Raw genomic sequence first — 17572 nt, 5'->3', positions numbered from 1 at the left:
TCCTGCGACATCGGCGGTTGCACGAAGCGAAAAAGCGCAGAGATGTCCCGGTAGTACTTTTGGAACTTTTCGTTTGCTCCTTGGTATCTCGACGACGCTTCTTCACGCAACAGCTGGCCGTAGTGGCTCGACAGATACTCTTGGCGGATCATCAGCTTGAAGTTCTCCCAGGTGTCCAATTCTCCTTCGTTGAGCGCACGACTGTACCAATCCAGAGCATCGTCCTGCAGCAGATGTTTGATCGCCCGCAGCAGCATCGCGTTATTGACTCCTTCCGAAAAAGCGAATGATTCAACTCGATCCAGGAACGTGTTCAGGTTGGTCGAATCTTTCGTGCCACGGAACTTGAATGGCCAGTTGTGGATTGCCTTCGGAACTCGCGCACCTTCGGCTGGTTGACGTTCGCGGCGAAGCAGGTCACACAGTACCCGATCCCTCAGTTCGTTGTATTCTGCGTCGTCGTTTCCCGGCCGTGGCGGTGGAGTGATGTCTCGTCCTAGGTTCGGTGGTCGTGGTTGAGGGTTGCGCTGAGGATGATTCGGGTTGAAAATTGGCTGTCCTCGTCCTCGACCTAGCGAATGCGGTCTTGGATCGACCGGTAAGCCTTGTCCTCCATGTGCTTGTGCTGCTGCGTTGCTGGCTTGCGCCGAAGCTTGACCCGACAGGAGTAGTAGATCATTTACGCTTTGGTTCGATGTCCTTTTCGGGATGGCTCCGGTTGATGCTCCTCGCGCGCTTGCAGAACTTCCTCTCTCCATACCCGACGAATCTCCCCCAACTGCACCTGCTAGCGATAGCTGATTGTTTTGCTGAGCGCTACCGCTGCTGACAGCTGTGCTGTTGTGCGCCGGCGCTGTGGAGTTTGAAACCGAACTGACACTGTACTGATTTGTTGACTGGTTGGCTGGGTAAAGAATTCGGAAGACTTGCCGTTTCGTACGCGTTATCGTGTCTCGCACTCCTGTCCACTCTTCTCGCATGTCCGCGGACGGCGGCGAAACCAGGGTGAGCCGATTGTAGTAATGGTTCAAGCGCGACACGATTGGCTCGAGGAAAGCGATATTGTTCCGTTCTATTCCGGTGATAATTTGGGGCAACAACCGATTGATCCGCGATTGACAGATTTTGATCTCCGACGAACCATCCACCACGTGAGACGAGGATGCGTAAATTCTCCCCGACTTCAAATCATCTTGCATAACTTTCTCTAGTGTCGTACACTTAATTCTGTGCGTCATCGGCCCAAGGCCTGCTACACCACGAAGCTCTAACTCAAAGTTGAGTTCTTCATTGCTCAGATCAATGGGATTAACCTCCATCATCTTCGCTGAACTCTCAAAAGGTCTTCAAAAGCAAAAATATCCCAAACAACAAGAACTTTCAAAACAAACTTAATTTTTTGCCACAAATGGTTTACAAATATCTACAACATGAATCGGTACGGTATCAGAAAAAAACTCACCACGACGGGCTTACAAAAATCTCAAAACCTCAAAACTACAGCATAATTTTGGTTCGAATTTAGTTGGGCGCCATTTGTAACAATTTTTCTTCCGGCAAGCTCAAAAAGCCCAACAAAAACAAAGATTTTGCTCTTCATATTTGTATTAATACTACATAACGACACCGACCTTCGTGGTCCCCTACAAATTCGCCTTAACTCTGAACTGTCGTGGTTTTCTCTTCTTAAAAACTAGGTGCACGATACCTGCGCGTTTTCTTCTTAGCGGCGCCGCTTGTTCTTCTTACCGCCCCTCGCATGCCAACCCTGCCACTGCCGCGCGTGCGCGGTTCTTCAAATGCAGCTCGCTCAACACACCGCTCGACGAGTGCCGGACTCCGATGTCCTTCGTGCGCCAACCAGTTGAAGCCCTGCTGGGCAGTACCGGATTCCGAGCTCCTTCGTGCGCCCGCCAGTTGAAGCCCTGCTGGGCAGTACCGAATTCCGCGCTCCTTCGTGCGCCCGCCAGTTGAAGCCCTGCTGGGCACCGTCACCTCCAACTCCTTCCGGCAGCAATCCGTCGCGTCGACAGAGATCTGCTCAGGCGCCGATTCCGGCGATCATCCGCAGAAGCGAATTCGCCCCAGACAAAAACCCTGAATGAAGCACAATGTTATTCGCCCATCCAAAAAGGCACCTTGACACCCTAACTCACCCTATTTGGGGCCTTTGTCTTGCCGACGTGCTACTGTGGGGACTTCCTCTTGCGTCGTGTTCTTCTTCCTACGACAGCCGCTGTCGGGGAGGTGGATTCTGCAGCAGGGAACAAAAGAGTCAAGAAAATTCTTTTTGGACTACCTTTCGCGCAATTACCTTGAAGTGCGCTTTGGTGCTGTTCGGTGGAATTCGTCCCTCCGTTCGTTGCCTCCGTGTGGCAGTTGGCGAGTGGTGATCTAGGGGAGATTGGCGTTTGAGATCGACTCGGTAAAGCTTGGTCCCACATTACCTTTCGTTTGTTGCTGTCGGTCTTCTGCGTGCGACAATCCGATCCTTAACACCGACGCGTTTGTCCAGGCCAAGGTGTGGCGTTCCTGCGCTCGATTTGTTCGCTGGGGGGTGGCCAAGGAATCGTGCCGACACGTCTCTTTCCTTTTTCGATGGCGCTGTTCTCCGGACGGCCTTCTCGGCCAAGACGACGGCCAGCACGAGCGAATCGTTCACCGCACCAAACTTGCCCGCACACGCGTTGTCGAACGTCGCAAACGCGCAGGTCGTAGACGTGCACGACCGAACCCGACGAGAGCTGTCGCGGACTGACTTTTGTGTGTCCGAGCGGAAGTGGTAGCGCACGTTTGTGTTGGTGCGCGATGGCAAGAAATTGCAAGCGAGCGTTAGAGGCATCTGCTTGCGAACGGGGGGTGTGTTGCTTCTGATTGAGATTTCTAACAATTTTTGTTCTGTTTGCACTAGGGCGGTACAACTTTTCCTTATCTAACAGACTAAACGTTATACTGGGCAGTGCTTGTCCGAGAGAATAATGGCCTCGAGTTTAGAGAATAGTGGCACCATTCACGGACACAGAGAACACAGCTCGAGATTGGCGAAAGAATAATTCTATCGAGGTTCATTTGCAAAAAAAAAGTTCATCCATCAAAACAAAAAACCAAAAGTGTCGACTACGGGAATCGAACCAGAGACCTTTGAAATGACTTAACTGCCTCGGCCACCACAACTTAGTGAAAAGAGTGGTCAGATGTCGATGTATGACACTTGTTGGAGATTTTTGTTTCAATTAATGAATGTTATGGTGGTGTGAGTTGATGGCATTATTCTCTCGATTTTGGCGCTGAGCCCTCAATAAATTTTGAGAGAACGATTCTCTCGACTCTCAATTGGGTGTACAAATAAAGTTTGAACATCTTAAATATGAATTAAGAATTTTTAACGTAACTATTTTTCTAAACACAATTGAAAAAACTTTTTTCCAAAATAGTGCATGGACTTGGTGTGGCGTACCCCAGTACATGTTTTAGAAATAATAATCTTGAGAAAAACCTTTCCTGTTGGAAAATATTCCAAAAACAAATTGAAATCCTATCAAAGTCACCCCGGTTTACAGTACCACAAGTTTTATAGTAAATTTGTATTTTTATTTATTCTTCTCTATATTAAGAATTTTTCAAATTAGACATTCGAAGTAACCGTACCAAAAGTGAATTTGACGTAATCACTATCAAAATCACTCCGGTTTTTAAAATAACAATTAATCAAATCGCTTTATGAAATACTTTTTTTGTGAAAATGTTCATGGACATTAGGGTGGGTACGGATTTTGAAAAGTTCTCAGATCAAGTTCTGATGTGGTTCCTCTTTTAGGGCATACCCACAGAGACTCTCACGCCAAATTTCAGCTCATTTGGTTGAAAACTGGCTTGTCTCAAGCGTGTTCAACTTTACATGGGATTTGCTATGGGAAATTTTGAATTTTCGTTCATTCGCTCCTACAGGCCTGGGGAAAACATGTAGAAACTTCTAGGATGGCCAGAAATGAGCGGAATTGTCTGGAGAACAGCTTTCCCTAAGAGACCAGGTCGATTCGTTCAACCCCCATCGAGCTCAACGGCAATACATCCGGGGTTTTCGGAACCAACCGTTTTCCCCAGAAAAGCATCACATTTTCCTTAGCATGCTATGAATGCTTGATGAACACCGCGACGCCACATAAACTTTGAAAAGTATTGGCAACGGCCTTGTGTAAAAAAAAAAGTTATATGCAAAAAATATTTTTAATAATTCATTAAAAAAAATCAAACATTATCGGTAATTCGGTAATTTCAGAATACACCCTTCCGGCAGCAGCTGAAGATTCATGCAGGTCCACGTCGCATATTCGGGTGTAGACCTACGGAAGACCTTGCATCAAACATTATCATTATCATTTTAAGTCCTTTCTGATTTACTATTCAATATCTTGATATGAAATTTGAGTGACTGTTTGACTTGAATGTAAAAAATCAACATTTCATAAATAGCGTTTGGATAATTTTTTATTTGAAGCCGACCAATATTCTCATGGCACATTTTTAATCTCGGGAAAATGCTATTTATTTCACTTTGACTTTGACAGTTGGAACTGTTTTGCAAATTCAGAGACAACAGGTAACCTTCTAATAAAACTCAAACGATAACGCAATAGCTGGCCGTAAAGGGAGATAAACATTGTTGTTTGTTTAGTTGACACTAACGCATTTAACTGAAGAATGTGGTTTGGTTTTGTTTTTTTGCGATTGTTTATCAAAATTCTGTGCAACGTTTTTAATTCTGTGTGCTGTATTGAATCCCATCTTTAATTATAATTTAAGCAAAACAATGTCATTGGGTAAATTTGGATTTGCAAACACACAGTCGATCCTGCTCACGTTAGCGAAGGTTTACATTTAGAATGTGTAGGATAGCTTGCTTGTTTTCAAATCCACATTGGTTCATTCAAAATGTTTTGCTTGAATTTTGCTTTTTACGCAATACAAAAGACCTTTTCAAATGTCCGGCAGAAGATCGACAATGCGACAAATTCTCGCTTACTTTTTCAAAAGGTCCTATGTACATAGGAAACCCATGGGACATTGGTTGTTTTGAAAAAGTTATCTAGAATTAATCAAACACTGCCCCAACGCGACATAAACAAACTAACACCCCAGATTGCCGAAAGTCATTTTTCATGCGTAAACTTGCAGCACAGGAGGGAAAATATCTCCAAACTCGAAGAATTGAAATCGAAAAATCAAGCATCTTTCCTAATGTAAACATTTACTGACAATTACAAACTCACATTGACCCAATTACATTGTTTTGCTTGAAAAAAACCATCCGTCAGATGATTTGCTCCCGTTAGATCCCGGGGCAAACCTGAGTTTTGTTCAGATTCGGATGAACACGGATGAACTCGAAGCTAAATTAGTTCTCGCACAAGTACCGCGGTGGGCTTGACGCGGGTGCCAAATAAGCTTTGCAACGCAATTAGGTCCCTTCGGTGGAGATGCCCTAAAAGCTGTAATTGAAAGCCAAAATTGTCAAAATTTATGTATGGTATTTTGCCTTCGCTTATAAAGTTCTGGTGCATAAAAAGCAAACAACTAATTTTAGAATTTACCGGATTATTATTGTAGGTGGCTTGCGAAACATCAGTGGCAAGATGATCAGCAGGAGCCGATTGTCCAACATCTAGGCAAGGAACTGAAGCAACCGCAGGGCCACTCGCATCTGGAGTGGCAACCCTGTTTCGGTTAGGCGTTAGTTTCTTCGGGGTTTTCGTTCCGTATTTGCGCTTAGTGCTCTGATGGATGTCAGTCTTGTAAGAACCTCTCTGCTTGTTTTGAGCATCACTTGCATTTGGCGCAGAGAAGTTCATGCCATGTTTAAACTCATTGGCAAGGTCCCTGATTTCGTTCCCATCGTCCATGGCGCTACTGACGTCAGCGGTATTACGAGTTGGCGGTACAACGGCTGGAGGCTCCAGGCGGAACTGATTGTTCCGAAAATACTCAACGCCCAGATTGTAGAAGTAACGCAAGGTAACGAGGTCGTGAACTGGGGAAAAATCGCAAAATCGAAAGTTAGTGTTTTTGCAGATATGTGCAAATAAGTGCTTCAACAACATACGGGGCAAATCACTTCCGTTAGGAGCGGCGCTAGCGACGGCTTGGAAATTGGGAATTTCATCACCACCTGTTCGATTCCCGATATCTAAAATGAAGAAAATGAGCGTGTTTGTAGTTTTTGTTTATGCTGCACAGCATTGTTGGTACATATTAATGGAAGGTCTCATATTTACCGCCGATTGGTGTTGTCATGGGGTAAGGTGCTCCATAAAACGATCCTGGGAACGTTCCGTGTGGAGCAAATGCGAACTGCTGTGCAGAGTAGGGAAGAGCACAATAAGCTGATGGAGCAGTTGGATCGTACGGAAACTGAAAACAAAACAAATACGTAAGAATGAGATAGAAAAAAGAATCTACGTTCATACCGGCTCTGCATACGTGTAACAGTATGGTTGATTGTACGACATGCTTGAAGATGCAGACATGTCGTAAACGCCTGACGATGAATAAGTAGTTTCCACATCCGTTTGGTGATCGTTGTTGCCTGCGGACCTGTCATTTCCATCACCAGGCTCACCTTTGCCCTGATTTAACTTTGACTTTCCTCCTAACCCACCAGTGGTGAACGGCATCACCATCATCTCCATGTTTCCTGGTTGAAAGTGATTCATGCTGGTGAAGTTTTTGAACGTGTAACAATATGGTTTGAATGAATCGTAATACGGTGTGTAGAACTGGTACATTTCGTTGTCGGGTGACTTCACGTTGCAGGCTCCGGCGTCCATCGCTTTCAGCATTTTCTTCCTTGAATCTGGATTTAATTATAAATAGATAAGTGGCAAGGAGTGAGCGTACAAACAAAAAGTTGTTCCGGTGAGTTTGGCACAAAATTAGAAGTGCAAAACGAGGGGTTTATTGTAGAGTCCAGTCCTGACTGGATTATCCCAAGCCCTCGGAGAGCTTTTATCTAGAAAAATCGAATCACGAAAATCGAATCAAGAAGAAATTTTGGGCAGCGTGAAATGTCTTATTTTTTACCTATTACCTATGTGCCGCATGATAAATCCGAACAATGTATTGCCTTCCTTACCTAACTAAGGAAAGGTGGTCTAGCTCCCCGAATTCTATTTCCTCGAAAATCATTTCCCCTAATTGGCTACATCCCCGAATACCACTTGCCCTAATCAGCCACATCCCCGAATGCCATTTCCTCGAATATCATTTCCCCTAGTACACAGTAAAAAAAATCATGGTAAAATTTCATCTAAAACGGAGTACATCTTTTATGTCAGAAAAAAGCTTTAATTTTACCTCTAATAATGTGTAAATCTACATCTGGCAGACGCTAGGAAAAAACATCTGGGTCATTCCAGCTGAAGCGGAACAGCATTTGAAAATTACCCTCTCCGATCCTGCTCAAATTTGGCAGGGCTGTTGATACTATCGAAACATGCAAGAATCCCGAATTTCATCCAAATCGGACCACCCCCTCCATTTTTGTACCTCCCCAAAAAATCGACTTTTTGGCGATTTTTGTGTGAAACCAATATTTTCAAACGGCGATAGCTCAGGAACCACAAATCTTAGAGGTCGGTCTTAGGCTCAATTTTGAAGGAAATTGGACGTAGAATCCATTTCTGAGATCAAAATTTTGATTAATTTATTTTTTCTACCTGTATTGCTCAATTGAAAACTTTGAACGGCCGTATCTCAAAACACCCCATCTTATTTTTTTTATTTGACCTCACCATCGTGTTCCTCGGCCAATTTTACATAAGAATCACTTATCGACAGAAAGGAATATGTTTCGTTCCAGAGATATCGAATTTTGAAGTTTTTAGTATTTGAGATTACCTACATTAGCTTCATTCGCCGCATCTGCTAGAAGCACTCATGAGCGCTGTTCAATAACTGCTACCTGGTCATTTATTGGAATAAGATATCATATTAAATAATCTTTAGCAAATTGGGCAAAATAAACTGTATAACACTGTAGGCGTTAACGTGAAGACTTCCATCATTGCCATGATTTTTCGTTCTGGATATATTGCGTCGCTAATAATATTTTGACAACATTCTTTTTACAAGTTGTTTAGAATAGTGCCCTACACAAGCTGATTCCTTTTGGTAACGATTATCCCAATAATTGCAAAGTTATGGAAATCGTCATTGATCAATGATTGCCAACTAGGATGTCAATGATTGTACCACAAAATTATAAAAATTTTGAAACACGTTTGATTTAGACCAACAATTCTTTCAGTGGCTTTGAGAAGGCAACAACCGGCACATGCTGATTACATTTGGTGCAGAAATTCGTTAAATTGGATTTAGTACAGAACATTTTAGAGTGATGATCAATTTTCTTCGAAAATGATCAAAGGCTTCACCTTAAATCGCAAATGTTTATCCGCTTAAACAAAATGAGATGAATTTCTATGCTAACCCACAGGATAGAGCAATAACGACACACAGTACAGGGCAGAATTGGATTCGGATGCAGCGAGCAGAAAAATGCTATTGATCTTGTAAGTAACTCTGAACAATAAGTGCACGATACATTATTGAGTAAAAAATATGAATTAAAATGAATAAAATTTGTTGATACGTTGTATTCTCATGAAGAACGATCACAAGGAGTAGGAAAAGGATTTCTGGAAGGTATAAAACTGAAAAATATAAGAAAATCACAAAGTTCAGCTAGTTCCCAAAATTTAGTAGCGACGATTTAGACACCGTCCGAACAATAATGTATTTTTTTTCTTCTATCATTTCGGATTCTTGGAACACAATACGGCTACTAAATGTACCTTGACCAAAATCATCCATTGAGTAAATGGAGCTGGCTCACAATATAAAAATCGATTTAATATGATCCATCTTTTGAACCATCAAGCAGATTTTGGGGTTTTTGCTGAATGGCACTATTTGCTACCGCTCATGACAAAGGCCCTAGTCATGGCCTCGGGATACTCTAAAACGGTTAGCAACTCGTAAAAAACGGTACATTCAAAATAACCCAATAAATATTCCTTGAACAAAAAAATGATTAAGGTACAGTGGACTCTCTCGTTATCGATATTGAAGGGACCGTCGAGAGCGGGAGTTATCAAATTATAGAACGAAAAATCAAAGCAATCTATTTGAAGGGACTGAAAAATTTATTGACAGCTGGAGCAATATTGATATCGAGAAGATCGACAGCCAGAGAGTCCACTGTATTAGCTATTTGAAAATTGCGTGAAATTAGGCCGATGCAAATATTTAAAAAAGTTTTTGTCCCTCGGCCCTGGCCGAGGTCAAGGGGGGGGGGGCAAAAAAATAAAAAAATATAAAAATTTAAATAACAAGCCATAGTCTTCACATTTAAATGAAAAAAGCGTTTTAAAATGCATTTTACACTAGTTCAGTTGTTTTGCAATCATTAGTTTTCAAAAAATCTAAGATCTGACAAAAACAAAAATTGTATCGAAAAAAAAGATTTTGCATCGAAAATTTTCAAAAAATGTTAAGATTTTTTAATAATCCCAAATATGCTAAAAATGATTTTAAACGCAGGAGAATGTATTTTAATTTGATTTCAGCTGGTTGCACTTAAATTTTCATTGAAATTTTGAAGTTTATTGTAAAAATATTTTTTTTGCCCCCTGATTTTTCGGGCCAATTTTGAAGGGGGGGGTGACAAAAACTTTTAAAAATATTTGTACCAGCCTTATAAAAATAAAAAAATAATTAATCATTTTCCACAACATCAGGTAGTAATTATTGAATAGCGCTTCTGAGTGCTTCTAGCAGATGCGGCGAATGAAGCTAATGTAGGTAATCTCAAATACTAAAAACTTTAAAATTCGATATATCTGGAACGAAACATATTCCTTTCTGTCGATAAGTGATTCTTATGTAAAATTGGCCGGGGAACACGATGGTGAGGTCAAATAAAAAAAATAAGATGGGGTGTTTTGAGAAAGTTTTCAATTGCGCAATACAGGTAGAAAAAATAAATTAATCAAAATTTTGATCTCAGAAATGGATTCTACGTCTAATTTCCTTCAAAATTGAGTCTAAGACTGACCTTCTAAGATTTGTGGTTCCTGAGCTATCGCCGTTTGAAAATAGGGGTTTCACACAAAAATCGCCAAAAAGTCGATTTTTTGGGGAGGTACAAAAATAGAGGGGGTGGTCCGATTTGGATGAAATTCGGGATTCTTGCATGTTTCGATAGTATCAACAGCCCTGCCAAATTTGAGCAGGATCGGAGAGGATAATTTTCAAATTTGCTCTTTTTCGTGCACAGTTGAGATGGAATGACCCATCTGTAATCCTAAAAAAATATCAAACCGGCGATAGTTATATCTAGCTTACTAAGTCCGCGCCCCAACCCGCACGGCCAACTCGCCGCTGTGAAAACTGGACGATCAAAGCCAATGTAGCTCTATGTGCTCCGTACATTGTATACTGTATTTACTGCATATACGATACATAGAGGTACATTGGCTTTGATCGTCCAGTTTTCACAGCGTCGAGTTGGCCGTGCGGGTTGGGGCGCGGACTTAGTAAGCTAGATATAACTATCGCCGGTTTGATATTTTTTTAGGATTACAGATATTTTTTCCTAGCGTCTGCCAGATGTAAATTTACACATTATTAGAGGTAAAATTTAAGCTTTTTTCTGACATAAAAGATGTACTCCGTTTTAGATGAAATTTTACCATGATTTTTTTTACTGTGTAGCTCACATCCCCGAATGCCTCTTCCCCTAATCGGCCACTTCCCTGAATGCCATTTCCCCGAATTGACACATGCCGATAATTGACGTTTATTTGAATTATAATTTCCCGAATTTTCATATCCCCAAATTATTTCCGCTGAATTCATTTCTCATGACTTTCACTTGCCCTAAATATTATTTTGTTTCTCAATTTTACCGAACAGCTTTTCCGGGTATGCTGTTGAATAAATGTTGTAAATTCGCAATTCGCAATTTTCAGTGTAAAGCTAATTATGCAGATCGGTAGGAAAGCGGTCAAGAAATGTTCGCATTTTTTTAAGAAATGATGAAATGATGAAACTATGAAACTATAAAACTATAAAACTATAAAACTATGAAACTATGAAACTATGAAACTATGAAACTATGAAACTATGAAACTATGAAACTATGAAACTATGAAACTATGAAACTATGAAACTATGAAACTATGAAACTATGAAACTATGAAACTATGAAACTATGAAACTATGAAACTATGAAACTATGAAACTATGAAACTATGAAACTATGAAACTATGAAACTATGAAACTATGAAACTATGAAACTATGAAACTATGAAACTATGAAACTATGAAACTATGAAACTATGAAACTATGAAACTATGAAACTATGAAACTATGAAACTATGAAACTATGAAACTATGAAACTATGAAACTATGAAACTATGAAACTATGAAACTATGAAACTATGAAACTATGAAACTATGAAACTATGAAACTATGAAACTATGAAACTATGAAACTATGAAACTATGAAACTATGAAACTATGAAACTATGAAACTATGAAACTATGAAACTATGAAACTATGAAACTATGAAACTATGAAACTATGAAACTATGAAACTATGAAACTATGAAACTATGAAACTATGAAACTATGAAACTATGAAACTATGAAACTATGAAACTATGAAACTATGAAACTATGAAACTATGAAACTATGAAACTATGAAACTATGAAACTATGAAACTATGAAACTATGAAACTATGAAACTATGAAACTATGAAACTATGAAACTATGAAACTATGAAACTATGAAACTATGAAACTATGAAACTATGAAACTATGAAACTATGAAACTATGAAACTATGAAACTATGAAACTATGAAACTATGAAACTATGAAACTATGAAACTATGAAACTATGAAACTATGAAACTATGAAACTATGAAACTATGAAACTATGAAACTATGAAACTATGAAACTATGAAACTATGAAACTATGAAACTATGAAACTATGAAACTATGAAACTATGAAACTATGAAACTATGAAACTATGAAACTATGAAACTATGAAACTATGAAACTATGAAACTATGAAACTATGAAACTATGAAACTATGAAACTATGAAACTATGAAACTATGAAACTATGAAACTATGAAACTATGAAACTATGAAACTATGAAACTATGAAACTATGAAACTATGAAACTATGAAACTATGAAACTATGAAACTATGAAACTATGAAACTATGAAACTATGAAACTATGAAACTATGAAACTATGAAACTATGAAACTATGAAACTATGAAACTATGAAACTATGAAACTATGAAACTATGAAACTGAACTATGAAACTATGAAACTATGAAACTATGAAACTATGAAACTATGAAACTATGAAACTATGAAACTATGAAACTATGAAACTATGAAACTATGAAACTATGAAACTATGAAACTATGAAACTATGAAACTATGAAACTATGAAACTATGAAACTATGAAACTATGAAACTATGAAACTATGAAACTATGAAACTATGAAACTATGAAACTATGAAACTATGAAACTATGAAACTATGAAACTATGAAACTATGAAACTATGAAACTATGAAACTATGAAACTATGAAACTATGAAACTATGAAACTATGAAACTATGAAACTATGAAACTATGAAACTATGAAACTATGAAACTATGAAACTATGAAACTATGAAACTATGAAACTATGAAACTATGAAACTATGAAAACTATGAAACTATGAAACTATGAAACTATGAAACTATGAAACTATGAAACTATGAAACTATGAAACTATGAAACTATGAAACTATGAAACTATGAAACTATGAAACTATGAAACTATGAAACTATGAAACTATGAAACTATGAAACTATGAAACTATGAAACTATGAAACTATGAAACTATGAAACTATGAAACTATGAAACTATGAAACTATGAAACTATGAAACTATGAAACTATGAAACTATGAAACTATGAAACTATGAAACTATGAAACTATGAAACTATGAAAATGAAATTATGAAATTATGAAATTATGAAATTATGAAATTATGAAATTATGAAATTATGAAATTATGAAATTATGAAATTATGAAATTATGAAATTATGAAATTATGAAATTATGAAATTATGAAATTATGAAATTATGAAATTATGAAATTATGAAATTATGAAATTATGAAATTATGAAATTATGAAATTATGAAATTATGAAATTATGAAATTATGAAATTATGAAATTATGAAATTATGAAATTATGAAATTATGAAATTATGAAATTATGAAATTATGAAATTATGAAATTATGAAATTATGAAATTATGAAATTATGAAATTATGAAATTATGAAATTATGAAATTATGAAATTATGAAATTATGAAATTATGCAATTATGAAATTATGCAATTATAAAATTATGAAATGGAGTTCGTTCGTGGCCGGCATCGGGAACAGATCGTTCTGCTTGGCGTCCGTGTTTTTTGTTTAATTTTTCGCGTTTTTTCTAACTTTTGTGGATCGTCCGGGTTCTTTCGATTGGCCATGTTCCGAGTATTGCCACGGTATTACCAAAAATGTATTTATAAGAGACTTATTTAATTTAAATCACATTAGATTAGAAACCAAAGCACAACAAAGAACAAAAAAATAATCTTTCAAGCTATTTAAAAACTGCTATTCGTGTTTAGATTGAAGTGTAGATTATCACCAATGAATAGTATTGTGCTAATTCTATGCTTTTAAGCTTGAAAAACATGAAAATATTTGAAAATATAGATTCAATTACTGTTTTAAAAATTTCCTAGGATCCCGGGAATTCCCGGGATTTCAAAAATATTTTTCCCGTTTCCCGGAAAATTCAAAACCCGGAAAAATTGGACATTGAATTGCTTTTAGTTGGAGGCACTTCTATTTCATTGAAGATTTTTTAAACAATGGATGGCGATTGCACGCAGATTATTTCTATATGGAAAATTGTTCAAAAGGGAAGGTGGGAGGGAGAGAGGGAGGGAGGGAGGGAGGGAGGGAGGAAGGAAGGAAGGGGGGGGGAGTGTTTCCGGAACTATCCGGTGGTTGGTCAATTCACCAACGGATTCTAAATGTTAATGTTTTTGTTTATCTTTGAAAATCTCGAAGTTTGATACAGAGGAGTGGCCGTGGCTGACTGGTTACGGTGTTCGCTTTGTAAGCGAATGGTTCTGGGTTCGATTCCCATCTGCTCCCAACGAGAAAGTTAAGAACACTTGATATCAAGCGTTCATGGCGCGGTGGTAGCGTGTCGGATCAGCAACCCAGAAGTTGATGGTTCAATCCTCGTTCTGTTAAGATTTTTTAGGAGCGGCCGTGGCTGACTGGTTACGGTGTTCGCTTTGTAAGCGAATGGTTCTGGATTCGATTCCCATCTGCTCCCAACGAGAAAGTTAAGAACACATAAATTTGAAATGATGAATATGAACGAAAAATCAAAGTCGCTCGAGGCGGGGTTCGATCCCCCGTCCTTTGGATTGGTAAGCAAAAATGCTAACCACTAGGCCATGACGACTTGGTGAGCGTGGACTGGAATTAGGAATACTGTTACAGAGAGCGAGTTGTGGCGCTATAACCACGGCAAATAGTGTCCAGGGCATTCGTGGAAATACAATGTCCCATCCCAGAGGGTGACCGAGCCACGTAGCCCAGTGGTAACGCTTCCGCCTCGTAAGCGGTAGATCGGGGTTCAAATCCCGGCTCGGACCAACACAACTGGTGATCTTTTCCCTATTGGAATCGATTGCTTAGTAAAGGGAAGGTAGTGTATCGTCACAAACTGGACCTTATCACGACACCTTAGGGAGGCGACCTATGGAATGTTAACATTAACCTTAACATGTTAACATTAAGTTGAGAATGAAACTGCCACTGAATCCGCTTTGTAAATGCCGGCCCCGATACTCTTCAAGGGTGTTCCCCTCAGGAACTGGGAAAGATTTACTTACTTTATCCCAGAGGGTCCCGGAGTACCAAACCTTCTTAGCATGGTGCTCCCAACGAATACAACCAAAATCTCGGAGCGTATGGTGGTGTGTCCCCACGCTTCTTCCTCCCCTGTCGATTCAGAATTGTGTTGTTGTTCGAACACTCAGTGTTCAAACTCAACCCAATTACGAGTCATCTCTGCGATACGGCTTTACGCAGTAGGCCTGGCCGCTTTAACGCTTGTGATGTTTCAATGCATTTCGATGCAATGGCGCACTACAAATGTTAATAAATGACAAGAAGAGTGCTAGGCGTCATCTTACCTAAGGCACTCTCCAGGATCCCTTCGAAAGATTGGCTGCGCTAGGGTCTGATTAGATTAGATTAGATTAGATTAGAATGGTTCTGGGTTCGATTCCCATCTGCTCCCAACGAGAAAGTTAAGAACACTTGAATTAGAAATGATGAATATGAACGAAAAATCAAAGGCGCTCGAGGCGGGGTTCGATCCTCCGTCCTTTGGATTGGTAAGCAAAAATGCTAACCACTAGGCCATGACGACTTGGTGAGCATGAACTGGAATTAGAAATACTGTTACAGAGAGCGAGTTGTGGCACTATAACCACGGTAAATAGTGTCCAGGACATTCGTGGAAATACAATGTCCCATCCCAGAGGGTCCAGGAGTATCAAACCTTCTTAGCATGGTGCTCCCAACGAATACAACCAAATCTCGGAGCGTATGGTGGTGTGTCCCCACGCTTCTTCCTCCCCTGTCGATTTAGAATTGTGTTGTTGTTCGAACACTCAGTGCTCAAACTCAATCCAATTACGAGTCATCTCTGCGATTCCGGAATTTTCCCTCCTCCGGAACATCCCCGGGACAATCTGGAGGGTGGTCAGGTCGCTCATGGACCGCAAAATGTAAATATTCTTGTTTATCTTTGAAAATCTTAAAGTTTAAAACCCATCATGCCCAGAGGACCACAATTCCGGAATTGTCCCTCCTCCGGAACATCCCCGGGGGTCACCGGAACAATCGGGAGGGTGGTCAGGTCACTCATGGTCCTCAAAATGTCAATCAGTTGCAAAGTAACAGCCGACACAACAAGTCGCATTCTCAACGCCAGTCCGCAGTTTGTGTGCGCGTCGCCGCTTTTTTAAAATGTGCACCGTAGACAAAAACAGTGTGGTTCTGGATTTTTGTCAACTCCAAAACCAACCAAGCCCAAAGCTTGTAAAAAAATTTCTTGCAGACCTTCAAAAAAACTTGCGAGCATTGCAATTATGCAATAGAAGAAGAATAGCCGTGTTGCAGTTCGCCGACTCAGCAATGGCCTCGTCCATCATCGACAAACCTCTGGTATATCAGGGTTGCAAAATCCCGATTTACCTGGACAACAACGCTACGGCAGTTCGTGTGCTTGACCTACCTCTAGGCATAAACAATGATGACGTAGTCAAAGTGATGAGTAAATACGGCGAAATTTTGACCATCACCAACGACCGCTGGATTAACTTCTTCCCAGGGATCCCAAATGGAGTTCGGACCCTGCGGATGTTGCTGAAACAGCCAACGCCGAAATCAATCACTATAAACAATGCTGCTGAGCAGTTCTCTAGGATTTCGGTCATTCGATTTTTTTTGTATTTTTTAATCCGACTGAAACTTTTTTGGTGCCTTCGGTATGCCCAAAGAAGCCATTTTGCATCATTAGTTTGTCCATATAATTTTCCATACAAATTTGGCAGCTGTCCATACAAAAATGATGTATGAAAATTCAAAAATCTGTATCTTTTGAAGGAATTTTTTGATCGATTTGGTGTCTTCGGCAAAGTTGTAGGTATGTATACGGACTACACTGGAAAAAAATAATACACGGTAAAAAAAATTTGGTGATTTTTTTATTTAACTTTTTAACACTAAAACTTGATTTGCAAAAAAACACTATTTTTAATTTTTTTCATTTTTTGATATGTTTTAGAGGACATTAAATGCCAACTTTTCAGAAATTTCCAGGTTGTGCAAAAAATCATTGACCGAGTTATGAATTTTTTAATCAATACTGATTTTTTCAAAAAATCGAAATTTTGGTCGCAAAAAATTTTCAACTTCATTTTTCGATGTAAAATTGAATTTGCAATCAAAAAGTACTTTAGTGAAATTTTGATAAAGTGCACCGTTTTCAAGTTATAGCCATTTTTATGTAACTTTTTTCAAAAAAGTCGCAGTTTTTCATTTTTTTAAATTAATGCACATGCTTGTCCACTTTTGAAAAAAATATTTTTGAAAAGCTGAGAAAATTCTCTATATTTTGCTTCATCGGACTTTGTTGATACGACCTTTAGTTGCTGAGATATTGCAATGCAAAAGTTTAAAAACAGGAAAATTGATGTTTTCTAAGTCTCACCCAAACAGCCCACCATTTTTCAATGTCGATATCTCAGCAACTAATGGTCCGATTTTCAATGTTAAAATATGAAACATTTGTGAAATTTTCCGATCTTTTCGAAAACAATATTTTCAAAA

The 17572-nt window shown here is 39.0% G+C and overlaps 2 protein-coding genes across 3 annotated transcripts in view; both read right to left on the bottom strand.

Annotated features, from left to right (window-relative positions):
* The window catches only part of LOC120427201 (protein ovarian tumor locus-like), a 194011-nt gene that overhangs the window by 48771 nt on the left and 127668 nt on the right, over window positions 1–17572 (bottom strand). The window contains exons 7-10 of the mRNA XM_039592061.2: window positions 6465–6850; window positions 6273–6408; window positions 6101–6184; window positions 5592–6028 (exon numbers count right to left, since the gene is read on the bottom strand). Of these exons, the coding sequence (XP_039447995.1) occupies window positions 5592–6028; window positions 6101–6184; window positions 6273–6408; window positions 6465–6850 (1043 nt within the window). The remainder of the gene's footprint in view (window positions 1–5591; window positions 6029–6100; window positions 6185–6272; window positions 6409–6464; window positions 6851–17572) is intronic.
* On the bottom strand, window positions 1333–5585 carry LOC120427205 (uncharacterized). Of its 2 annotated transcripts, XM_039592067.2 has the most exons (4): window positions 2448–5585; window positions 2315–2394; window positions 2157–2254; window positions 1333–2097 (listed from the first exon to the last, which is right to left on the bottom strand). In XM_039592067.2, exons 1-3 carry the CDS (start codon window positions 2840–2842, stop codon window positions 2187–2189), a joined length of 543 nt encoding a protein of 180 aa, XP_039448001.1. In that variant the 5' UTR covers window positions 2843–5585; the 3' UTR covers window positions 1333–2097; window positions 2157–2186. The 2 variants fall into 2 exon arrangements, with proteins under 2 accessions (XP_039448001.1, XP_039447999.1); XM_039592065.2 differs by having other exon boundaries at window positions 1333–2394.

This window comes from Culex pipiens, chromosome 1 (genome assembly GCF_016801865.2).
Source record: "Culex pipiens pallens isolate TS chromosome 1, TS_CPP_V2, whole genome shotgun sequence".
Lineage (NCBI taxonomy): Eukaryota > Metazoa > Arthropoda > Insecta > Diptera > Culicidae > Culex > Culex pipiens.
The sequence above is the reverse complement of the archived record's forward strand: the minus strand, read 5'-3'. Positions and strand labels throughout refer to the sequence as shown.

What these genes read in the sequence shown, in the direction of transcription:
- LOC120427205 (XM_039592065.2), bottom strand. Translation starts at nt 2,842, where the DNA reads ATGCCTCTAACGCTCGCTTGCAATTTCTTGCCATCGCGCACCAACACA. An exon ending in CCGACAGCAACAAACGAAAG is followed by an intron (nt 2,395 to 2,447) that starts GTAATGTGGGAC and finishes AATCTCCCCTAG; the next exon opens with ATCACCACTCGCCAACTGCC.